The sequence below is a fragment of the Bombus affinis genome, chromosome 2, assembly GCF_024516045.1.
Source record: "Bombus affinis isolate iyBomAffi1 chromosome 2, iyBomAffi1.2, whole genome shotgun sequence".
Lineage (NCBI taxonomy): Eukaryota > Metazoa > Arthropoda > Insecta > Hymenoptera > Apidae > Bombus > Bombus affinis.
In genome coordinates this window covers 9,792,948-9,817,245 of record NC_066345.1, presented here as the reverse complement: position 1 = coordinate 9,817,245, position 24,298 = coordinate 9,792,948, and the positions used below count along the sequence as shown (strand labels likewise).

The 24,298-nt window shown below is 32.2% G+C and overlaps 5 protein-coding genes across 8 annotated transcripts; 3 read left to right on the top strand and 2 right to left on the bottom strand.

The window, feature by feature from the left end:
* Positions 1 to 2,509: 2,509 nt before the first annotated feature.
* LOC126928934 (UDP-glucuronic acid decarboxylase 1) lies at positions 2,510 to 5,249 on the bottom strand. Its single transcript, XM_050744856.1, has 5 exons — positions 5,113 to 5,249; positions 4,420 to 5,007; positions 4,226 to 4,339; positions 3,822 to 4,142; positions 2,510 to 3,733 (listed from the first exon to the last, which is right to left on the bottom strand). Exons 1-5 carry the CDS (start codon positions 5,171 to 5,173, stop codon positions 3,465 to 3,467), a joined length of 1,353 nt encoding a protein of 450 aa, XP_050600813.1. The 5' UTR covers positions 5,174 to 5,249; the 3' UTR covers positions 2,510 to 3,464.
* A 303-nt stretch (positions 5,250 to 5,552) lies between these two features.
* LOC126928905 (tripeptidyl-peptidase 2) lies at positions 5,553 to 13,204 on the top strand. Of its 3 annotated transcripts, XM_050744770.1 has the most exons (20): positions 5,553 to 5,790; positions 6,361 to 6,489; positions 6,569 to 6,736; positions 7,206 to 7,366; positions 7,459 to 7,622; positions 7,696 to 8,028; positions 8,115 to 8,384; positions 8,468 to 8,779; positions 8,859 to 9,015; positions 9,090 to 9,277; positions 9,358 to 9,512; positions 9,587 to 9,804; positions 9,888 to 10,122; positions 10,181 to 10,431; positions 10,796 to 10,807; positions 11,280 to 11,530; positions 11,643 to 11,654; positions 12,027 to 12,484; positions 12,578 to 12,793; positions 12,862 to 13,204. In XM_050744770.1, the coding sequence occupies exons 1-19, from the start codon at positions 5,629 to 5,631 to the stop codon at positions 12,785 to 12,787; spliced, it is 3,846 nt and encodes a 1,281-aa protein (XP_050600727.1). In that variant the 5' UTR covers positions 5,553 to 5,628; the 3' UTR covers positions 12,788 to 12,793; positions 12,862 to 13,204. The 3 variants fall into 3 exon arrangements, with proteins under 3 accessions (XP_050600727.1, XP_050600728.1, XP_050600729.1); XM_050744771.1 differs by lacking the exon at positions 10,796 to 10,807; XM_050744772.1 differs by lacking the exon at positions 11,643 to 11,654.
* Positions 13,205 to 13,358: 154 nt separating this feature from the next.
* On the top strand, positions 13,359 to 15,206 carry LOC126928974 (uncharacterized). The gene is made up of 5 exons (XM_050744936.1): positions 13,359 to 14,136; positions 14,212 to 14,450; positions 14,563 to 14,724; positions 14,781 to 14,849; positions 14,963 to 15,206. Exons 1-5 carry the CDS (start codon positions 14,010 to 14,012, stop codon positions 15,134 to 15,136), a joined length of 771 nt encoding a protein of 256 aa, XP_050600893.1. The 5' UTR covers positions 13,359 to 14,009; the 3' UTR covers positions 15,137 to 15,206.
* An 89-nt stretch (positions 15,207 to 15,295) lies between these two features.
* LOC126928955 (DCN1-like protein 1) lies at positions 15,296 to 18,644 on the bottom strand. 2 transcript variants are annotated; one of them, XM_050744908.1, is made up of 5 exons: positions 18,491 to 18,644; positions 17,751 to 17,964; positions 17,480 to 17,648; positions 17,177 to 17,390; positions 15,296 to 17,055 (listed from the first exon to the last, which is right to left on the bottom strand). In XM_050744908.1, the coding sequence occupies exons 1-5, from the start codon at positions 18,491 to 18,493 to the stop codon at positions 16,891 to 16,893; spliced, it is 765 nt and encodes a 254-aa protein (XP_050600865.1). In that variant the 5' UTR covers positions 18,494 to 18,644; the 3' UTR covers positions 15,296 to 16,890. The 2 variants fall into 2 exon arrangements, with proteins under 2 accessions (XP_050600865.1, XP_050600867.1); XM_050744910.1 differs by lacking the exon at positions 18,491 to 18,644 and adding an exon at positions 18,038 to 18,257.
* A 141-nt stretch (positions 18,645 to 18,785) lies between these two features.
* On the top strand, positions 18,786 to 24,115 carry LOC126928914 (exostosin-3). Its single transcript, XM_050744794.1, has 10 exons — positions 18,786 to 19,255; positions 19,402 to 19,638; positions 19,761 to 20,301; positions 20,383 to 21,224; positions 21,289 to 21,504; positions 21,574 to 21,784; positions 21,848 to 22,104; positions 22,184 to 22,588; positions 22,660 to 22,764; positions 22,886 to 24,115. The coding sequence occupies exons 2-10, from the start codon at positions 19,459 to 19,461 to the stop codon at positions 22,988 to 22,990; spliced, it is 2,862 nt and encodes a 953-aa protein (XP_050600751.1). The 5' UTR covers positions 18,786 to 19,255; positions 19,402 to 19,458; the 3' UTR covers positions 22,991 to 24,115.
* Positions 24,116 to 24,298: the final 183 nt, after the last annotated feature.

The window sequence follows — 24,298 nt, the reverse complement described above, 5'->3', positions numbered from 1 at the left end:
ATTATTCTGTTCTATTGGAGTCAGAACGACCTGACAGGCAGCTGCTCACGCGACCGCTTTCGTCTAACGCGTCTATTCCTTTTCGATTCCCCGGGGGCATAATTAAAGTCTCGTAGATCATGCGTAAACGTGTCCCTATGGTACGTAATAATGATGCTTAGGACACGTTTGTTATTGGATAATTACACGAGCCGCTTGAAAACTACTTGATCGCTTTGATCCTGATGAACGTTTGAAAACATCGATGTGTTAACAGGATATTTCAATGGATTAATTAAGATTATAGACGCATCACAATTATGTCATCAACGCGTATTTTGATGGACGATATCCCGGTATATATGTAATGAGATCTGTCAAGAGCCTGAAGAGATCAATTCAAGATTCAAGAAAAATTACCAATTGATGGGAATGTCAAGGTAGTTTCAAGATCAAACTAGTGTAATATTTCAATCACGATACACACTATAATATACACTATAATAGCATCGTTTTCTATGATTCCAAGAGGAAGAATCTTTAGAATGTAAAGAATGTATCACTCCAAGTTGCTACGTGCAATGATTCTCATGAATAAAATTGTACATTCGCAGGATTCCCATTGTTAATTTTTCTATTCAGAACTCCATGAAACGGCACCTACATATTACAACGAGCATTTCATGGCCGAGTTCCCAGGAGTTTATTGGAAAACCCAATGTCCCGGTGTCGTTCGTCGAGACATTCTCACCCGAGGAAACTCTTGCTTTTATCATTAACCACGAGGATGCAAGAATGTTGGCTGATAGTACGTTAAAAGGTAGTACACGAGATAAGGACGGGGTAGGTTAGACAGGGGAATGTGTGTCGAGTAGTCTGCTACACTTTCGAATCCGTAACAGAGCTGCAGCTCGAGGAGCTTGCTGTGTGCGTCATACATAATGCAGGGACAAAGTAGAGATGAACGGCTGCCGAGTAACGTGCATGTTAAATCCGCAATGCAAATTTCACGTGAAAACTTCCGATCGGTCGTCCCATCGCATCGCGACGAATTCCTGTTTTTCATCAATAATTTACCCTCGCTTTCCTCTCTTTCTTCCCTACCTGACCAGAGAGCGTGCGAACTTCCATCGGGGGTATCTGGCATGTTCATCTCAACGTTCGTTTCGCTTTCTTTCCATAAGAATAGAATACATTTGCAGGAGACGAGAATGAACTGTCGAGATTTTCAATGAATACGTTCAGTCAGAAATTCGTGATGCAGCGTCGAGTGGTTTGGGTTTTCATTTTTAATCCTATCTGGCAGTACCTTTGTACGTTATTTGTTCTCTTCTTTTTCCTTCGTTTCTTTATTTTATATTTATATTAGTTATATTTTATATTAGTTATCCTGCATTTTGTATACTGCAAAACCACTTTATAAAGTGACTCGTGTTGTATTGGTTTATCGAATCGAGCCATTCATCTTCACCCCAATCGAAACATCCCCTCCGTCCTGCTCGATCGAAGCTAGAAAGTACTAGGCTGCTCACGTGCTAATCCCACGTTAGACGAGTGCTGCTCGTCTCATTTACCGATAGATAGATCGAATTACTAGCGGACCACCGACGGATAGAGAGCAAGAGTTACTTTACACTGAATTAGGTCACCTGTTCCTTCGGTCTCCGCAGACAGGAAGTCGTTTAAGTTCGTCGATTACACGGTGGTACATCCCCTCTGGCACATTAACGTGTACTATTCATTCGTTGTGACGCATTTTTTGATGGACTGGCCGTTTCAATCGAAAAGAAGACGAGGGAAAAAGAAACGTTGATGCTGTTGGCAATCTGTTCCAAGTACTCATCATCGTAGCCATCATCTGGCTATTTATACAAAGCTGACGCCCGCGTGAAATTAAACTGTGCGGCTTGATTAAAACGAAGCGTAACCGTTGCGCGAAAGTATAGGAAGAGGAGGAGAAGGAGGAGGCCTCTATCCGCCTTATTTCCTCCGTGGCCGGAGTCGTTAGCGGCCTGTCTCCTCAACGATTAGGTCATCTTCACCCTTGCGGCGTTTTCATCCGCGACGACAAAGCCACGGCATATCCCGGATGCGATGATTATCGTTAAGAATTACCGAGTCTTACCAGCCCCTTGCTCTTGCCAATCTGTTCGTTCCTTTCTTTTCTTCTTTCGATCGTTGGCTGGCCATTCCTCTCTTTCCTGTCTTCGAGACAGGACGACCACGTGCGCCCTGTCAGGGCCCACGCGACACCCATTACGAGCAATCGGCCCTTCAAATGCACTATAAATGACGCGGGCGATTCTTCAATCTCGCCGTGGAATGCGTTTTCAGCAAGTGGTCACGCTTATCGGAATTATAATATTATCTAGTTGGAGCGCAACCGGACAAGAAGAATCACCCGACTCGTTATGCAACAATGTGTATACCCGCGACGCGATCGTTGAAAATTCTTCTTACAAAATGAGATGGACGTAGATTATGGTCGCACGAAGTGATCATGATCGTTTGATACATAGTTAGACGCATGTTATGATGCAAGCATTAATTTTATATTTCCTTCTACACCGTGGGATCGTTACTCATGTATGAATTAAACACGTGAGTCGTCCAGACGAAACAGGGTTGTCTTTACAAAAAGTGTTTTACTCACTTACACTCGTATAGAATACATTATTTCGTACAGTATAAAATTACTTTCCTGTTTACATACTCACGAAATATTACAGTACAATATTACAGTACATTTACACCGTGTATGTATCACACGGTACGACTACTAGTATATTACAAACGTTCAAGCACTGTGGTTTATAAGAACATTCGGGAAACATTATAAACACGTTTTGATTCTATGGTAAAAAGTTTTGTGACAGAAAAATTTGTTAACTAATTACAAGTGCACATTAATTAATATCACTATTATACATCACGAAAATTTGATGATAGAGAGACATGTACAGCTGAAGGGAAATCGATTATATAGAAATATTAAGTAAATTTAGAGTAATATCATTTAAAATTGTTAATTTAGCCTAATATTTTACACAGGGAAAAAGGATATTGATAATTTCCCCTAGCACCACCACCACACAAACAATCATTAAATAAAGAATTTTGAGAACTATACGATAAATTGATCGCTTCGTTTTATCACGAATAAAGTAGTATGCTTTAAAAGCATTCAGTATTTGAACTGAATACTATTGAATACTATTATATACGATTAATAAATAAAATTCTGTATGGATCATCGTAAATAGTTAAATATCTTAACAGAGTTAAAATAAATATCAATTGCATAAAGACGAACGATTCTTTTCTTCCATTTTAAATTAAGAATATGTACTCGTTGATGTTCTAAATTATAAAAAATTCAATTTGGACGGGGAATTTTTTGGCACGTAGTGGTCCATAGCATAATGGCACTTTCCAAAACCACTTTTTTAAAAGTGGAAAAATTAATCGTATTGATATTTTGTTTTCTAAAGTTGCTCCACTATATCGTGATCGTTTTTGTAGGAAGATTGTTTTATACTAGTTTTCTGAGAGTGCTTCGTCCTCTGTAATTCTTTAGCGAAATACATTATCGTCTTTTTAAGTCCTTCGGCTAAAGGAACCTTCGGTTCCCAATTCAAATACTTCTTAGCTCTAGTAATATCGGGTCTCCTTCGTTGTGGATCATCTTCGACCGCGGCAAGTTCGACTATCTTACTATTAGTACCAACTAGATCCTTTATTATAAGGGCAAATTCTGTAATCAATTACAATTGACTCGTTGTATATTTTCTATAAAATATTTGATCAATTTTTCTAGAAGTATTTGACAATACCATATTTACCTTCTATTGTATGCTCGACAGGATTTCCAATATTTATTGGTTGAGTGTAATTAGACGCCATTAGGGCAACTAATCCATCGACTAAGTCGGATACATATTGAAAAGATCGCGTCTGTTTTCCGCTACCGTATATCGTAATCGAGTCATTCTGTAACGCTTGTAGAATAAAGTTCGAAACTACTCGACCATCATTCATGTGCATCCTTGGCCCAAATGTATTAAAAATTCGGGCAACACGCACGGAAATGCCTTCTTGTCTCATATATGCGTAGCTTAATGTTTCTGCTACGCGTTTTCCTTCGTCGTAACAAGCTCTTGGACCTATGAAAATCATATACTTAATTTTTATTTTACTATCTTACATTTTATTAAACAAATACAGTTGCAATTATTTTCATATATACCTATAGGATTCACATGTCCCCAATAAGTTTCTGATTGAGGATGTTCATTAGGATCTCCATAAACTTCAGATGTGCTAGCAATTAAAACTCTTGCTCCTACCCTTTTTGCAAGACCTGATATAATTGGATAATTATGTTTACTGATTACTTAAGTGAGATTCCCGATGCTCTAAGTTGGCACAGTGTTTACATACCTAAGATATTTATTGTACCTAATGTATTTGTTTTTATTGTTTTAACTGGATTAAGCATATAATGTGGTGGACTAGCTGGGCTAGCAAGGTGATATATTTCATCAACTTCTAAATAGAGAGGTCTAACAATGTCATGGTGAACAAGCTCAAAATTTTCATGGCCAACCCAATGTTCAACATTACGTTTCCTGCCAGTAAAAAAATTATCTACAACTATTACTTCATGGCCAGCAAGCATTAAACGGTCAACCAAATGTGATCCAACAAAGCCAGCTCCACCTGTCACCAATATCCTCTTTCGATTCTTATAGTTAAGAAATTTGACTGTTGGAAAGTCTTTTGATACTTTGTTCTCAATTTTAGCTTCAAGATGTTGCAGTTTGCCCTCTAATTCACGAATTCGTATTTTTGCTTCTTCGATATCTTTGATATCAGTGTAACGTACATTTTCTTCAGCCTCTTGAATTTTTTCATTGACATTTTCAATCTCATTTACATCTTCTAGACGAGATTTACGATCTCTTGGATGAAGTCGGGTGAAAGATTGTTCATCTTCTGGATTAACTAATGTTCTGTAAAATCCTAACACTGCAAGAAGATAAGTATATGACATTGATTTTATCATTCAAGGGCAAGTGCTCACAGCTGTAAAGAAATATTAACTGCTTGCTAGAAAACAGTAACAACATTTACCTAATATTATACAAATCACGAAGAAGGCAACCTGTTTCATCTTTCGCGGAGTGACAACCATGCTTCAACATTGCACATGTCATGGAGATATTTACATTACTTCCCTATCAACTTGTCACAGACTAACGTCATGATATCTAGCAGGTAAGATGTTCAATCGCCACAAATATGTCATTTTCAGGTTTCTATAATTAAAAGACATAACCTCTTACATCATTACCTTTTATCGCGAAATTTGCGATACTTGAAGCGCTATTTTATTTAATTATTGACGTAATGTTGGTGCTGCTCTCTGAACACCATAACGCAAACGTTTCACAAATTTTGTTTCTTATTGTCTGTTTGATCCATGTTTGATCTGATGTATCGTGGGCCGATAACTTAACCTCAACATTTTCTGTGAGTACTCACGCAGGCGCAGATGCTGTTTTTTGATTGATATATAAGGCTGTGGCAGTACAAAGGAAACATCTCAAGTAGTTTTTCTGGAGTTGCAGTGGCAGTGGCATTTGAAATATGGCAGAGGTCATTGATTGTAATTTTCCTGTTTGGGGTCTTTTACCTAAAAAAGAAACTGGTGTCACTCAATTTCTTGCAAAATATCCTGAATATGATGGGAGAGGAGTCATCATTGCAATTTTCGATTCAGGGATTGATCCTGGGGCTCCTGGTATGCAGGTAAGTGAAGCTTTTATATAGACACGCCTCGCGATTGTTCAAGTCCCTGCTTTTTCTTCCACTTTTCTTTCATTTTTAAATTTTGACCAAATACCATAATTTTATTTCTGGCAGTAATATATATTGTCAAAAGTCTTGGCTTGCTGAATTCCTTTTGTTTCTTATAAATTTCTTTGTGTTTTCTTTGTATACAAAGTGGAAGTCTTTGAATAATTTTATGTGAAATTAGTAATTTAAATTTATTCATCTTTTCCCTTATCCTTATTTTGTAATTACTTCAATCTCGAAGATTGATGTACATTGTAATATAATCATTGATTGCTATTTTGTGTCAATTTTATTGTAAATTAACAATTAATGTGAACATTGTTTACCATGGGATTATAGGTGATTAAATACTAAAATGAAATACATTAGTCATTCCTCTTTGCTGTTAGAATTTATAAATTTGAATCAGCCTTTCTTGTATGATATTTGTGAAATGATAATGCAACAGAATTTTCTTGAACAAAGGAGTAAAATTAAATTTAAATAAAATGCTCTATTTTATAAGAAATATATTTAATACAGGAAACTTCAGATGGAAAGCCAAAAATTATTGAAAGATATGACTGCAGTGGAGCTGGAGATGTGGATACCAGCAAAATTGTACAAGCACCTGATGGATATATAATAGGGATAACTGGTCGTAAATTAAAGGTACATTTCAAATAATTTCTGAAATTAATAATGTTCATTAGATACACATAACAGTAAAAGAAAATTATTTTTCTCTCAGGTTCCATCCAACTGGAAAAATCCTTCTGGACAGTATCACATAGGAGTAAAAAATTTGTATTCACTATACCCAGGAAAATTAAGAGAAAGAGTATTATTGGAAAGAAAAAAACGATCATGGGACACATGTCAAAAATCTGCACTTGCAGAAGCATCTAGGCAATTACAAGTAAATAAATTAATAATTGCATTTTGATTGCATATGATACACACAGAAATAAGAAACTTTCATTTCAATTTTATTTATTTATTAAAATTTGATATCTTTAAATTGGCTCTCAGATTAATTAAAAGCATCAAATATTTAAGAACAAAAATGTAAATAGGCTTTTAGACCATGTGATCCAAAGATAGGGTTGTTGTGGATATGTTGAACCATGCAATCAAATGAGGCCAGTTTCACAATGTGTCACAGTGATCTGTATCTAATGCTATATTTATAATTGGCAGTTCAATCTATTGTAAAGGCATTGATTCATTGCATAATACCATGTAACGTTCTTTTATATTTTTTAATAGTGTGCTTCGAAACAAGAAAATGATTTTAATTAAGATATAAGCAAATATTTTATGGATATGTAATTTTCCAATAAATAAGAAACAACTTGATTTTTACGTTACTCAACTATTGTACATAGGAATTTGAAGCAAAGAATCCACAAGTAAACAGTTTAAAAGAAAGGCTAGAAAAAGAAGAACTTGAAGCTAGAGTTGAAATATTAAATAACCTGGAGAAAAAATACTCTGATGTAGGACCTACTTATGACTGTATTGTTTTTCATGATGGTGAAGTTTGGAGGTAATGATATATGCAGGATATTTAAGATTTCAATTAAAACATTTCCTTTATAAACATTGCTATTTGACTTAATTGTTTATATTCTGTTATAGAGCATGCATTGACACTTCTGAAGAAGGTAACTTAGAAGCTGGTGTCTTTTTAGGCGAGTACACTTTAACAAGGGAATATGCACCCCTTATACCAGAAGATCAATTGAATATTAGTATTAATGTCCACGACGACGGAAATACGTTAGAAATCGCTGGTTTATGCTGTAGGTATTAATGAAATTCGATTCGTTATTTTATTTCGTTTTCGTAACTGCAATTAATCTCGTTATATTGCAGCAAGTCATGGAACGCACGTAGCTTCAATTGCAGCAGCATATTTTCCTGATAATCCTGAATCAAATGGTGTAGCTCCTGGTGCTCAAATTATTTCATTAGGTGTCGGAGATGGCCGCATCGGTACAATGGAAACAGGAACTGCAATAATACGTGCAATGATACATGTAATGAAACACAAAGAGAAAATACATGTAATTAATATGAGTTATGGAGAACATCCTCATTGGTCTAACACTGGGAGAATAGGAGAATTAATGAATGAAGTTATTGATAAATTTGGTGTAACATGGGTAGCATCTGCTGGTAATCGTGGACCTGCTTTGTGTACTATTGGTTAGTTGAAAGAACATTCGAAAATTTTAAATATATACTCGAAACATTAATATCTAGTACATCTCATCCATTTTAAAATCATATAGGAACACCACCAGATATTAGTACTAACAGTGTGATTAGTGTTGGTGCCTATGTTTCTCCTGATATGATGGTAGCTGAATATTCTTTAAGAGAAAAAATGCCGGGCATGTCATACACGTGGTCATCTCGAGGTCCAATGATCGATGGTGGAGCCGGAATCACCGTATGTGCTCCAGGAGGAGCTATAACTAGTGTTCCCAATTTTACATTAAGAAAAAGTCAACTCATGAATGGCACAAGCATGGCTGCTCCTCATGTTACTGGAGCTATTGGTATATATCGACATTTCTAAAATATAAAGTTTATGTTACTATAATGAAAAGAAGTATATATTAATATGATACTTGTATTACAGCACTACTTATGTCAGGACTTCTTGCCAAAGGTTATCCTCTTTCTCCATATAGCATAAAAAGAGCGCTTGAAAATACAGCTCTATATATACAAAATCTAGACCCTTTTGCACAAGGGTCCGGGCTGTTACAAGTCGAGCGTGCATTCGATAATCTTCTTACTTACAATAACGTACCTGAAAGGGATATAAGATTTACTATTAACTGTGGTCCAAATAACGCTAAAGGAATCCACATGAGAAGCGGTGTTATTGATCGATCAAAAGATTATGCTATTAACGTTGAACCTGTATTCCTTAATAGCGAAAATACTGGTATAATTTTACATATGTTACTGTAATACTATATGTTCTAGTTGGATGTGATTTATTATAATACTTGGATACTTTACAGACCCCGCAGTTAAAATTGCTTTCAATTTGAAATTAACTTTGGTATGCGATGCACCTTGGGTACATTTTCCAACGCATCTTGATTTAATGAATATGGTTCGCGCATTTGCTATTAAAATTGATGGATTTAATTTACCCGAAGGTGTTCATACAACTAGGTAAATACGTTCGGACTAACATATTTTTTTTTATATTAATAACGTGTAATATCAGTACTAATTGTCATTTATAGTGTACGAGCGTATGATGTAACAGACGTTGCAAAAGGACCAGTGTTCCAAATACCAATAACTGTAGTGCAGCCACAAACACTGCCAAAAACTGCGGTCCTTCCAGACTTAGCATATACAAATATCTTATTTAAACCGAATACAATTCGTCGACATTTTATTCTCGTTCCTGAAGATGCAACATGGGCGGGTATGCATTTTCAGCAATATTTATTTCATATGTACAATATTGAACACATAAAATGAATGTTTTAATATAATTCAATTCAGTGGTTAGATTGAAGAGCACAGAAAAAGATAAAACTGGAAGATTTGTAATTCATAGCGTTCAACTGAAACCACGTTTGTCCTGTAAAACTCTTGAAGTTAATAAGTTGTTCACTGTTACTTCTCAATCAGAAATTGTTCATCCATTTGCTGTTCAGGTATTATTAATTTTCTTTATACATTTTAATAAAACGTTTAGTGTTATCAAATAAGAAATATATTTTATTCATAGGGAGGATTGATCTTAGAAGTGGTCATCGCGAAATATTGGGCAAACATAGGTGACATGTTAGTGGATTACTTCATTGAATTTCATGGTGTTCATATCATAAATGGGAATCTTACAATGCAATCTGGAGATGGAATAAATCGCTTAGAAGTGCGAAGTTCCCTTAGAAACGAAGAAGTAGTGCCCAGTATTTGCCTTAAATCATCCGTACAAATATTAAAGTACGTAAAGTAACAGTGTTGCACACGATGTATATTAACGAAAATGAATTAATGTAGTTCTATTTTCTTTCCTAATATTACAGACCCACTGACGCAAAGATTGCTCCTTTACGAGATCGAGATATTATTCCTCCTTCACGACAAATTTATGAATTGCAATTAACATATACGTTCCACTGTGCAAAGGCGACTGAAGTAACTCCAAATGCCGCGCTGCTTAGCGATTTATTATATGAAAGTGAATATGATAGTCAGATGTGGATGATTTATGATACTAATAAACAACTTATTTGTTGTGGAGATGCGTACCCATCAAAAGTAAGAACGAGTATATTAATATGAAACAACGAGGAAATAATGCTATTTTTTATTACAGTATGCTAATCAAAAATTAGAGAAAGGCGATTATACTTTGAAAATACATGTACGTCATGAAAAGAAAGATTTACTTGATAGATTAACGGAAATGCCGTTCCTTTTAAGTCACACGCTAAGTAATCCAATTAGTCTAGATGTATATGCCAGTCAGTCACAAGCCATTATCGGTGGCAAGAAAATGATAGCAGCTTCAGTTCCACCCGGCCACATTCTTCCTTTGTATATTGCTCCTTTATCGAATGAAAACAAGTAAGTATTTTATTTGAAGCATAATATATTTTTTTAAATACTATATATGACAAGGATTATTATTTACTATGATGTTAAAGAAAATACATAATTATTTTAAAGTTTATTCACGCATAGCTTATATTTCTTCCTAAGATTATTATTTTACATTCATTTTGCATGTAGCAGTAAATATATTATTTCTTTATGCAAATAAAAATTTGTGCATGAATGTAAGATGTAGTATATATGCAAGATGTGTACGTTCAAAAAATGTTAGATCAGATAATTTGTAAAAAATTGTTTTATATTTTTTTTTATTAATCAACTGTTTCTAAAGTATTACTAAGAAAATTTTCTTTTTTTTTTTCGTTCCGCACTGCAGCGCTGAAAACAAGTAAGTCTATAGCATTCGTTCTGTAAACATTTTTAAACATTTACACGCTTCTAATTAAAAATAACATTAATTAAAGCAGATTTTTCTTTAATAGATATACTTCTATTTTATGCATTACTTCATTGCATCTACATTTTTATTTAGTTTCGTGAATTTACATGCTTTATTATTTAAAAAACATTTTATTTATTGCTTACATTTTAGATCTGAATATTTAGATCAATATGTGTATTTGTGCATATTAGAAGATTTGTAATAAATTTTACATAGTGGTTTTGCTTTATATACACATAATATTTTAGGTATGATGCTTTATGTATGCTTTTTTAAACATAAAAATGCTATACACTTCCTTTTTATCTTAATTTGTTACCTTCACGTTTGATTTCGTTTATAACATTTTGTTGTAGCGAGATTCTTAGGCAATATTAATCTGTTTGAAAGAAAACGAAATTTGTATTTCATTTTAAAGAGTTTCCAGAGGTGCTGCCTTAGGAAATGCTAGTTACTTACAGGGTACACTGACCTTTTGCAAAGATGATAATGGGAGGAAGGTGGATTTCCATACGTTTAAATATATTTTATCTGAACCAAATAAAAAATCTAGTAGCAGCAGTAGTAGCAGTAGTCCCTATCATTCATCAAACAAAGAAAAAACTACTAAGTGGGATGAATACAACGAAGCACTCAGGGATTTCAAATGCAGTTGGCTTACAAAGCTGGGTAATCAGATTTTTCACTTATCTAATATTGATTATATATAATTACATATTGTGTAAGGTTTAGCATCATATAAATATCTTGTTTTTCTTTCCGGTTTCAATTCAACAAATAGCGCCTTCTACGAGTAAGTTCATTAGAGTGCAATAAAACGTTACTCCAAAATTTGATTTGAAACCCTGTTCAGTTCCGTTTAGATGATTATCGAATTTTCTTATAGCCATTTGTTTTCTTCCAATGCACGACTATGTAATATGCATAACAAATAATTTACTATAATTTGTCTTTTCTTTTGTGATGTTCAAAAGAAATTATTAGTAGTAATACATATCATTTAACAACATAATTTCAACACAAACATAAACGTATACGTACATTAGAATAATTCATTTCAAACAAGTTTATAAAAAACCTGTCCTATTGTTTTTAATGCAAGCATATGTCCACATTTTTATATTATTATTTAAAAATATAATTAATTTGATATTATTACTAATAGAACCTGGAGAATATGCAAATCTACTCTATGGAGAATTAAAGAATCTCTTCTCTGACCATCTGCCTGTTCACACTGCCATGCTAATTTCTTTGGACTCACCTGAAGCTCGACGTCATGTACCACACGATGACATTTCAGAAGAATCTGTTTCTCTAGCAAATCAAATAATAACTGTCGCAGATGCCGTGATTACAAATATTGATCAAGATAAGCTCTTAGCCTATTATGGCTTGAAGAGCGATCAACGTGACGATGCAGCAAAAATTAGAACCACTATGGAGAAACAGAAACTTAGCTTGATAAAAGCATTAGTAAAGAAAGGATGTGCATTAGCGCGATTGTACGTACATAGTGCAAAAAAAGGAGAGGGAGATCGTCAGTCATATGAACATTTATTAGAGAGTGTAACACATCACTGGCAAGAAGTACAAAAATTCGCTGAACCAACTGACATTAAGGCAAGAAATTTTGAAATATGGTTACTGTTATTTAACAATTATTATTTATTTAAAGTAGCTATGTGTGAAAAGAAAATACTTCTTTACTTGCAGGTCATTGCTCTTTCACTGTGGCATGCTCACATTAATAATCATTATGGTCGTTATTTGAAATTATTGTTGCGTTATTACGAAGACAACCCATTAAAAGAAGTTGATGAGAAATGTATAGAACTTGCAAATATCCTAGGATGGGAACATTTGTCACGCCACATTAAGACAAGTATACCGTCGCGTTATCCTCCTTCGTACAGATCGTTTTGATCAATGGTAATTGATACTCATTTAATTCTAAATTAGTTGTAAAATATAATGAAGTGCACAGGTATCTTTTCTAGGTACGGAGGAATCAATTTGATATTCTGACAATGGAAACTAATCATGGCAAACAGTTTCCAATGCATCTCTATGGCAGAACTATTTCTGTTGAGTCATTTAAGTGTATTATACACTTATAAATATATACTTGTGTTCATACTCTTAAAAAAGTACGAAAAAATGATTTTAGAAAAATATATTAATTTTTAAATGTAAGAAATTAAACATAAGAAATTATATTACTAAAAGTACCGCTGTTTTAATAGTGCATTTTTATGGCGTTTATTGCATCAAAAGAGAAAGAAGCGCCAGAATATCATGGAAACTGTTATCAATTTAGAAATTAAAGTTTTTAAACAATAATGTGTTGTTTGAGAACATTCATTTCAATTAACATAATGTATATCATTTAAAATTATTTAGGTTTTTCCATTTTTACAATATATTAAATGTAAATAAATATATATATTATATATATACATATGTATACATACAGGTATTTTCTTTATATCCACAGTATAGTAATAGCGTTATCGTACTGGATTCTGTTATTTAAAACTGTATACATTTATTTATGTGACTGTGAGATTCATATATAATATATTCAGGTTTTGCTGTTATGGTGTTACATATAGCAAATGTTTCTTCATTTTATACAATAAGCGTTAAGTGCGCTGGTGTGTATAATGAGAAAAACAAAAAATAATTAAAGCTCTATTTGAATTTTACAGTGAATATGAAATGTAAAAGGTAATTCATACTTTTTCGTTTTCTTGCTGTTTTAAATTCAATAATTGGAGAATAATTGCTTAATATTGATTGCGCTAGAGCTGTACTATTGAAGGCCAAGATAAAAATAATAAATGCACTAATACTAGCCATTTAAAAGAAAATAAAATGTCTTATTTTCAAGAAAAACTTACATTAAAGATTCAATTGTGCTCTATTAGTACGAAGTTGCGTACATATATTTCTATTGTAACTTTCCTAATTCGATTTACGTGAATATAAAAACAAATTCACCGCTCAACTAGCTTCATGGCTCTTAATAGTTGGAACATTAAATTTTTTGTAAGAACATACTAAGTCAAGATAAGAAAAAATGCTTTCAAACGTAAAAATTTACAAGTAATAAATGACACGTCAACCGAAATTTGTATAAAGAGTTATGTCCTTATCGCTATTACTCAACTCTTATTTGTCTTCGTATACGAAAAACTATTTCGAAAATAACGTGAAAGTACTTTGGTACAATCAGGAATTTTCACAAAGTCGATTCCCACCAGGACAAACAAGTAAAAAAGATATCTTCTCTTTTATTTTATCTGCACCGTTCCGAGTACAATATATAATTTTTAACACAATTCTAGTTAGCGAAGCATGTACTCTTATTTGCCTCCTTGTTGCTCAACGAATATCTCAAACAGGATTAATAATATACGATGCGGAAAAATCTCCTAAACTTATTGCTATCATAGCTGAAGCTATGATAGAGGGTAATACTATTCATGCATGGATTGTTAAAAAAGGTTTAGTTTCTCATCCTTATCTCAGTACAGAAGAGGCACTGAGACTTGGGGGCAAAAGTTTGAGTCTATTGAGAGAATGGGTACGAATTAAATTTACATTTTATTATCTCTATTTTGCAATGATTTTGTAATTTATGTAGAATTTGTTTACTCGACGAGATAGGATATAGAACAATATTAATTATGTTATAGACATTTCAAGTATTTCATGAAAAAATTCAAAGAGGTTTATATCAACATATAAGTAATTTCTTACACAAATGGTACTTAGCACCAAAGTCTAAGAATTTATTTATGCTTCTTATTACTTGTGGACGAACAGTACTGTTTATATTTCAAGAAAAGACTTATATGGTAAGCAAATTAGCAAAATCTGTAAAAATGTTTCTACGTAAAACTTTTATCTGTAGGTAACTTTTTTTGACTCTCATAGTCATAGTACAATTACAAATCCAAATCGGGGATTAGTTATTGCACAGGTAAGGATTTGTAACTATATATAGCAAACTCAATATTTGATAAATACTGCAATATTTTATATTTTTAAGTGATAGTAATGCATGTCATATTAACAGTAAAAAAAATAATGTAGACATATATAGAGAATTTGGAACATTTATGCAATTGGTACACGAAGGATATATTAAATAAATGTTACAATACAAAAGCAAACCAATATGAGCTAGCCTTTTTATATCCATCCAATTCACCATGCTGTAGCTGTGATCCTGTATGTAACTGTGGCAATCATTGCAAAAAACAATAACACATAATGCTTACTTTTCAAGTGCCAATATGTAAACTTTTTAAAGTTATACATATACATACAAATATACTTTAAAAAAAGTAAAATTTATATATAAAACTTCATTATGATGTGTGTATGTATGAAATGATCATGGAACTTTTTGTTTAATTAGACATATTATTTAGATTAAGACTGACGGATTTATTTACATTATGTACAATTTCTTCCTAAAACTATTACAATTTTTTAGTGTTTACGCAATGCATAAACTATTAAAAAAATAAAGTAGCTTAAGTCTGAAAGTCGTATTTTCTTTAGTATTACTTAAATAAAATGTAATATACATTTTTCGTGAATTTTTTTCTGCATTGCGCAAACATATTTCTGACAATATTTTACTGGACTCTCCTTTTTATATTGAATGCATATGTTACGAACTGTTTTCATTTTACCTATTTTAACATTTTTATAAAATATAATCCAAAATTTCTGGACGACGTATTTTTCATATTGCTAATTCTCTACTTTGCACCTTTCAATGTCAATATATCTAAACTGATATAATGTTCTGGTTCCTTAACTGTTAACCATAAAGTTGCAGAGATATATATTTTTTTACATTATATTTCTTTAATCTCTTTATATTATATATAAATTAAAATGATTAGTAGTAAATTGATGTACTTTACTAAACTACAAAAGCATTAATCACATATTGCATTGTGAAGTAGGGAGAAAATACAAAACTGAAAATGTTATTTATAACTTCAACACTTTATAGTACAAGCAAAAAGTCTGTTATGAAGATTAAATCTGTTTTTATCAGTTGTTCATTATTTTTAATTACTTGATGCGTACTCGATTCAAACATGCCTTGGAACCAATAAATATTTATAATCACGATTTTTATGACATCATAAAAAAATATATTTTATCTGCACTAATTATAAATGAAACCCATAATTTAAACTTGTAAAAAATTCTTAATTTATTTTCCCTAACATCTATTATACCTCAGAATTACAATATAAATATTACTCTTCGCTAATAAAACAAAAACAAATCTTTTTCTGTCACCATTTAATTCGGTGATTATAAAAAAGATAAGTATACCAGTGCCGAAATAGCAATACGTTTAAAATACAGATTTCTCTCTGTGTTTTCTTTTGTTTGTATGTATATTACAAGTGTTCTGTAGAATGTCGTAAAATTTATTTAATAACAATTTTTAACAACGTAATTTCTAGAAATTACTATCTACAAAAAGGTATAAATGAATCATTTTTATGATTTTTCCTTTTCGAAGCCAAATTCGTGCAAAGGAACACAGTCAGCGATTTCTTCCGATGTTTGCAAATACCTTCGGTAATTGAGCAACATTTTTTTACTGTTATTGTTTTTTTGAACAAACTGATCACATCATATTACTTTGTACAGATAGATATATAATAATGCAACTCTTATGTAAAACTTTAATAATTACATAATTTGAGATTAAACGATATAAAACCTGTAATTTTATATCAAATTAACTTATTGCTTATAAGCAATAGTTTCTTCTCTTATATAATTTTGTTTACATAGTACGGAGTTATTATACACTAAATTGATCCTAGTAATTGTAATACTCCTTTGCTACATATTCTGTACACAAAGTAAAATGATGCTCTATCAGGAAAATATGATCAAGTATCACTTGAAGAATATAAGATTTTATAATTGAATAAATAAAGCTTTTTTTTATATGGAGTTAAAGATGTAACAAAAAGATGTTAGAGGGACTGACGAATACGGGGTTGTGCCCATTCTACAAAATCATCTATCAGTACAGGCCAGGCTCCCTCTTCATCATAATTACTCATATCTGGGTTGATCATGAGTGCAAAGTCTAATAATAAATTCCATGTATCTTTTGGAATTGACCTCTTATGATGTTCCTAAAAAATTGTGTTAAGTATTTTGTATCATAATTTAGCTAGACAATATGTAAGCTTCCTTCTTACGCTTAACGAATATTTATATTATAGTTCATATGTACATATACATTAAATATCATACCTGTAAAAATTGACACCATAAAGAGAGGAACTTAAATTTATCATCTAATACAATGTTCCAATAAGCAATTGCCATATCAAGATCCAGACCCTTTTGTCCTGGGTTTTTTGCATAATTAAACGTAAACTGATAAAAGTCTTTAAATTTTTGAGGGTCCCTTAATTCATTTTCTAAACTACTTAAGCAGGCTTTTAATTTATCTATACTGTCCACTCTAAACAATAAGTTTAATAAACAGTATTAAAATAATACATAAAGGATTCAATTCTTTTAGAAAAAAGAACATTACAAAATTTGCTTTACCCTAAGTCTGTCATTCCATTCATAAATTCATCTTTAGTAAATTCACATTGTGTTTCTGCTCTGAATTTCCATGCAATGATTAATACTAATTTGCTTTCAGGGCTTAAATCCAAATCGTCCAAAAATTTCATTATTCCATCTGCTGTAATCTTGTCAGGTTCATTTGGATCTATTTCAATTATCAAATTAAACATTACGCAAACGTTACAGGCATATTTTTAATCTTATGTGTATATAGCTATTATGTGTCAAGCATCTTTCATAGAATTACCTTGATATCGACTAAATAATATTTCTAATTTCTTTTTATCTACTGTATTTTTTGGTTCTTTACAATATGCCTCAGGATTTTGGAAATAATTATCACTTGCCAAGTCTAGCTTCCAATCATTTTGTGCTAAACAATATATTGCAGTTTGTTCTCCAGTGTGTGTAAAAGTTATGAATTTCTTCACTTTATCTCTTTGTGAGAACTTTAACTTATGCTGCAACAAAGATTAGAATTACATTATTATATATTCCAAAGATTAATATAGAAAAAATTATAAGTTCTCCTACCATACAACATTGAATATCACGTTAAATAAAAAATCTGCTCATGACCATGTATGTATGCATTATGATGTTTCACAATTTTTAAATTTATAACAATGAAATCAACATGGACGAGAACGTATAAACAAAGATTTTGTTGCATGTACAATAGCTATTGTTACTACTTTGAGTAGCACCTTGTTGGTTCTAAGAAATGTGATAATACCTTCGTGACAATGTAATTTATTAGACTAAAAAGATCATATAATATTTTGCATTGTCATTAATCAGAAGGTATGTCACGAAATTGATTTGTATTTAATGCAAAAGGGAACAGTAACGTTGACTCACGATAGGTTACTTTAACATTTTTAATACACTGTCGTGGACATATAAAGGAAACTGTAGTTTTTTTAGTAAAATTAAGTCACGAGGATCGTTGGATTAACATAATCCATAAATTTACTAAGTGCTCACCATTTTAGTTAATTTTAGGCCCCCGAAAGCCAAAATATTATTTCCTTTGCACTACACTTGACATGAACATGCGCATGTTCTGTGAAGGCCCTGAGAAATGCAAATACACCAACAAGATTATAAAGCAATGCCACCAGACGTTACCAGAGGAAAGTAACTTCGAGAACAATGTCGCGGGTTATTTAAAAGATTTGCATACATTCAATTTATTAAACATTGTATTTTACGATACGATCAGATTAAAAAATTCATCGAAAACGTCAAGTGATTCGGTTTTACGTCCGGTGGCATCGATGAAAATCTTTCTTTTTTCTGCGTTTTGTAGAAATCACGACGGATGAAAGTCTTCGTGAAATAACAACAAAACGCTATCGTAAATATTGGCCCACGCAAATGAATGCCTATACCATACACCAAGTTACAAGGCCGTACGTCAAAGACCGAATGAATAAACATTAATGAAGACACAGCAATATTTTTATTGATACTGTTTTTGAATGAATTATTATTGGCTCACTGTGAACCTTTGATGGGAAATCTTGTGATTTTGTCAATTCTCTATGCGTATTTTATATGGTTGAACAATTTTTTAAATAAGAATGTACATAAAGTAAAATATATTCGTTAAATTAGTTTATAATAACATTGATGATTTGTTTCTAATGATAATTGATTGTGTTTTCAAAAAATGTGAGCGGAAAATACTTTGTTGTTAGGTTATTAGTGAATAATGTCAATCAAAATTCCACAATTATCATGTTCTTGGTAAGTATATTCATGAGCATCATAATTTTGCTACTTATATCATCCTTGCTATAAAAAGATATATAATAATATATCGTTAATATTTTGTGTAAAATAAAGAAAATAATGTTGCTTATTATAACAATGTCTTCTCATTGTATTGGCAGGAATTTGTCAAACAATCACAAAACAAGTTTATTGATTTGAAATTTAAATAAACATGAATGATAATCTATAACACGATGGGAGGAAGTATATTTGAAATACTTCCATTGTACCATCAAAATGGAAGTGGCAGAGAAATTTGTCATTGGATAACACATATCAAATTATCTAGAATTATAATGTTAACATCCGCTGTTTTATTCATTGTACCATTATTTACTCACTATTATTTATCAAAGGTACTGTTTTTTATTCTGTTTTTTATACTGTTATATATTAATATATATATATATATATATTTAGATAAAAATGTTATACGTATGAGTGGTAAATTTAAAATTAAAAATTTTTTATTTTTTAGGTGGAATCTGACTCTCCAGATAAAGATATTTATCGTACATTTTCCACATTGGAAGCTTTTGAAGATTTTACTCCTATGAAAGCTTCTCAATTGAAGATGAGAATAGAAGAGATGCTACGTATTAAAGTTTCTGTAAATAATGAGCTTAGGGATTTGAGTGCAAAGAGACAAAGACTTCAGATCGAAGTTAGTAGCTTAACTCAAAGAATTGATGAATTAAAACAGGAATTATTACACCAGCAAACAGATCTCGATAGATTAAAGATCAGTGTTGAACAAGCGCAGGTAGCTCAAAGAGAAGCAGTGGAAAGAAATACGCCAGAATTGGCTCCACCCAAACGTATTTTAATGAATTCTATTCCTGTAGTACTACCTAGCACAATTCCACATTTGTGTAGAATGTATAATTGTTTTGACCATAGTCGATGTGCATTGACTAGTGGTTTTCCAGTATACTTGTATGATCCTGATCAGTATTCTGTAGTAAATTCTGGATGGGATGTTGATGGATTTTTGAAAACTACCATAAAACAAACCTTAGGTATATATGAATAAATAATCTTTTGTAATTATATATAAACACTTCTTTTTATAATAATTAAATAATGCCTTTATTTTACAGGATACAATCCGCATCTTACTACAAATGCAGCCGAAGCTTGTATATACATAGTTCTTATAGGAGAAGCTCTCTCTACTCAACAAAATGTAGATAAAAAATTTCGTAAACCTATAGATGTAAGAAAATTACATGCACTCCCTTATTGGGGCGGAGATGGCAGAAATCATATTTTGTTAAACCTAGCACGTCGAGATCTGTCTGTAGAATCTGGAGATATTTTTAGTGGAGTAGATACAGGCAGAGCCATAATAGTCCAATCCACGTTCTTTAGAAATCAATTTCGCGAAGGTTTTGATTTAGTTGTTCCTCCAATTTTGGGACCTCCGGGTGGCGACGTGTGGCAAGAATGTGCACAAATGTTGCCAGCAAGAAGAAAATATTTATTATCTTTTCAAGGAGAGATGAGATCTCCAAGAACGGCTACCATGACACATCAAATTGATGATGCAGATGTAGATATGGAAAGACTAACAGTCGATGAAAATAATTTAGATGCTTTCATTATTCAACATCTTAAAGATATGAGTATAGGATTAACATTGGATAAATTTTTCATTCAGTTTGAATGTATACCAGCCTCTGAAGAGAAAAATTTAATAGAAATACTTGACTGGTCTCTCTGTGGAACTGATTCCTCGAGGAAAGCTATACTGAAAGAATCAACATTTACTTTAATTTTAGCTCCTAGCAATGCCTCGTTTGTAACTACTTCATCTATGCAGGCTAGATTATATGAAGCATTGCGATCGGGATCTATTCCAGTTTTTTTAGGTGGCGATCAAATTTTATTAAGTTACAGTGAAGTTATTAGCTGGCGCCGAGCTGCTATCTTCTTGCCAAAGGTAAAAACTACAATGTCCTTATGTTGATATTATTTTTTATTATTGGACATGTTTTAAATTTCAGGCTAGGGTAACAGAAATGCATTTTCTATTACGTGCCGTTCTCGACACTGATCTTTTAAGTATGCGTAGACAAGGCAGATTAATATGGGAACGTTATTTAAGTACTGCTCAAGGTGCTGTAGATACTATTATAGCTGTAATTAGGGACCGACTTGGCATACCACCTCTGCCAGCACCTCAGACTGCCAGTCCAAGTGTCTTTAATGAAAGCTTTGTGGTAAACGTTATAACATACAGTTATGCAGCTTCTTTTGTGTTACGCATAATAATTTTATTTTTTCTTCAGCCTTTAAAATCTGATACTATTATTGCTGAGCCGGAAGCAGAAGAAAGTCTGGGTCCTTTAGAGCCACCTTATCCATCTCCTGCTTTTAAAAGAAATTATACCACAATGCTGCTGCAAGGGCATGAAATCTGGAACGATTGGGTGGATCCGTTTTATTTGTATCCACAATTACCTTTTGATACCGTTCTTCCTAGTGATGCAAAATTTCTTGGTAAATAAATTTATATTCTCTATCCAATAACAATGATTTCATTTGGTACATTATAAACTGTAGGTTCTGAAATGGGATTCAGACCAATTGGCAAAGGTGCTGGAGGTGCGGGTAAAGAATTTAGCGAAGCTTTAGGTGGAAATTATCCAAGAGAACAATTTACAATTGTTATGTTGACATATGAACGAGAGCAAGTGCTTATAAATTCTTTGGCTCGGTTGTATGGTTTGCCGTATTTAAATAAAGTGCTGATAGTATGGAATAGTCCAAAACCACCGATGGAAGACCTAAAATGGCCTGATATTGGAGTTCCAATTCATGTAAGCTTTTTTCTAAAAATTAAGTGAGTACATTCAGTTAGTGAATTATAAGCAAAAGTAATGATTTCCTTTTATGTAGGTAATCAAGGCTCCACGGAATAGTTTGAACAATAGATTTCTTCCATTTGATGCTATCGAAACTGAAGCTGTTCTTTCAGTAGACGACGACGCTCATTTACGACACGATGAAATTATGTTTGGATTCAGAGTGTGGAGAGAGCACCGAGATCGTGTGGTTGGATTTCCAGGTCGTTTCCATGCATGGGACCAGAATTATCACAATGCGTGGAACTATAATTCTAATTATTCCTGCGAATTATCAATGGTTTTAACTGGTGCCGCATTCATTCATAAACACTATACATATCTTTATACACATTGGTTACCGCAAGCAATACGGGACAAGGTTGATGAATACATGAACTGTGAAGATATTGCTATGAACTTTTTGATATCTCATCTCACAAGAAAACCACCTGTTAAGGTGAATGCTAATACGCGTGAAATATTTAATACACGTGTAATACTTAACCAAATTTGTCTTTCTTTGTTCAGGTTACATCGCGTTGGACTTTTAGATGTCCTGGATGTCCAGTTTCTCTTTCTGAAGATGATACTCATTTTCAAGAAAGGCACAAATGCATCAATTTCTTCTCTCAGGTAAGTGTATTTTACTATTTTTTTTATCAAGATTTTTATTGCTTTTTCCACATGTTATTTCCACAAATGAAATATAGTTGTAGTGGGTGTATTGTAAAAATCGAAATTCTAATAATTTCAGGTCTTTGGATACATGCCTCTCTTAAACACTCAATATCGAGCTGATTCGATATTATTTAAAACGAGAATTCCACATGATAAACAAAAATGTTTTAAATTTATATAAAAGAGAAAAAAGTAAAAATAATAGAATTATATATATATATATATTTAGTAAATATCACTTGATAGAATTTACATGGTTTTGATAAAATTTTGACTGAATTTCCTATAAGGTATATAAATACATAGAACAAACATCGTAGGATTTTTTATTGTCGTCACTTTTTTATTGTACCTTTTTTTATCGATGTACATGTTGATTGAGTGAAATGCACGTTCGAAAAAATTTAATGATGAAACATCGTTGACTGCATACATATATTATAGTAAATATAGGACATAGTGCGTAATCTTTTTATGTCCTCGTACACATAACTTATATCACACCAATGATAACGATTTACGACGAAGCGTAATAAATTTATTTACAAAACCGAGTTTAGTTTTACGATGCACGAAGTAGGACGAAAAATATAAAAAATGATATTGAAGATGTATACAATACGCATATGTATATATTAAAAGTTCTATACGACCGAATTTGAATACATCACTCTTAATTTGAGAGTACAATTAATATGAATACGATCGTTACTCTTCAGTGATTATTGTTATGTACAATTTGCACAATAATCTCATTTGTACATAACGACAGTGTAAACTACGCTATCTAGGAATTATGCTTATCGAGATAATGTAAATAACTATAACTAAATGGAAATAATTAAATATTACTGTTATGGCAGTGCGCGCTAGTGAATGAATACGAAAACGTATTCCATACAAAATTGAGAAAAAGTGCTCCTTCTACTAGAAAATCGATAAAAAATATTTATATCAACGTATAATTATCTTTTCTTTCTAATTTCGCTTGCCATTTATTCTTACATTGCTCTTTGATAATGCTTCAATTGTTGTATGTTATTTTCCACCTAAATGTGCCAAATTTGTAAGAATTTAAATTAGCTTCTCTTGATCTATTAATTTCACATAATACTCTTAACAAATTATTTATAAGTACGTGTACCGCACATTATTCAATTTTATGTAACACATTGCAATCATTATGAAACATGATATATGTAAAAATGATTTTGCCGAATCTTACACGATTGATTGTAAAATTTGACCTGAATTGAGTTCAAGTGCACGTGCAAGAAAATAAAAATATATATTATTTATGATTGTACATTGGAACCTGATTTACGATCCGTATAATATTACTTTTTATTTGATTCTCGCGAAAGAAAGATACGATTCAGTACCTTTGGCTACCCTCCATACATCATTAATCATGCGTGTATTGCATACCACCATAAAAGCAGATCAGCAGAGTCTACTACTTTAGGTTGATGGCTGTTGGCAGCTGATT

Coding starts and splice junctions, on each gene's coding strand:
- LOC126928934 (XM_050744856.1), bottom strand. CDS start 5,173: ATGGTTGTCACTCCGCGAAAGATGAAACAGGTTGCCTTCTTCGTGATT. Junction 5,008..5,112: donor CGTGATTTGTATAATATTAG/GTAAATGTTGTT, acceptor ATCTTCTTGCAG/TGTTAGGATTTTACAGAACA. Junction 4,143..4,225: donor GGGACATGTGAATCCTATAG/GTATATATGAAA, acceptor TGATTTTCATAG/GTCCAAGAGCTTGTTACGAC.
- LOC126928905 (XM_050744770.1), top strand. CDS start 5,629: ATGGCAGAGGTCATTGATTGTAATTTTCCTGTTTGGGGTCTTTTACCT. Junction 5,791..6,360: donor CTGGGGCTCCTGGTATGCAG/GTAAGTGAAGCT, acceptor TATTTAATACAG/GAAACTTCAGATGGAAAGCC. Junction 7,623..7,695: donor AGAAATCGCTGGTTTATGCT/GTAGGTATTAAT, acceptor GTTATATTGCAG/CAAGTCATGGAACGCACGTA.
- LOC126928974 (XM_050744936.1), top strand. CDS start 14,010: ATGTCCTTATCGCTATTACTCAACTCTTATTTGTCTTCGTATACGAAA. Junction 14,137..14,211: donor ATTCCCACCAGGACAAACAA/GTAAAAAAGATA, acceptor ACACAATTCTAG/TTAGCGAAGCATGTACTCTT. Junction 14,850..14,962: donor GGGGATTAGTTATTGCACAG/GTAAGGATTTGT, acceptor AAAATAATGTAG/ACATATATAGAGAATTTGGA.
- LOC126928955 (XM_050744908.1), bottom strand. Junction 17,649..17,750: donor ATTATTTAGTCGATATCAAG/GTAATTCTATGA, acceptor TAATTGAAATAG/ATCCAAATGAACCTGACAAG. Junction 17,056..17,176: donor TATGGTGTCAATTTTTACAG/GTATGATATTTA, acceptor ACAATTTTTTAG/GAACATCATAAGAGGTCAAT.
- LOC126928914 (XM_050744794.1), top strand. CDS start 19,459: ATGATAATCTATAACACGATGGGAGGAAGTATATTTGAAATACTTCCA. Junction 19,639..19,760: donor CTCACTATTATTTATCAAAG/GTACTGTTTTTT, acceptor TTTATTTTTTAG/GTGGAATCTGACTCTCCAGA. Junction 22,589..22,659: donor CAAGAAAACCACCTGTTAAG/GTGAATGCTAAT, acceptor TTCTTTGTTCAG/GTTACATCGCGTTGGACTTT.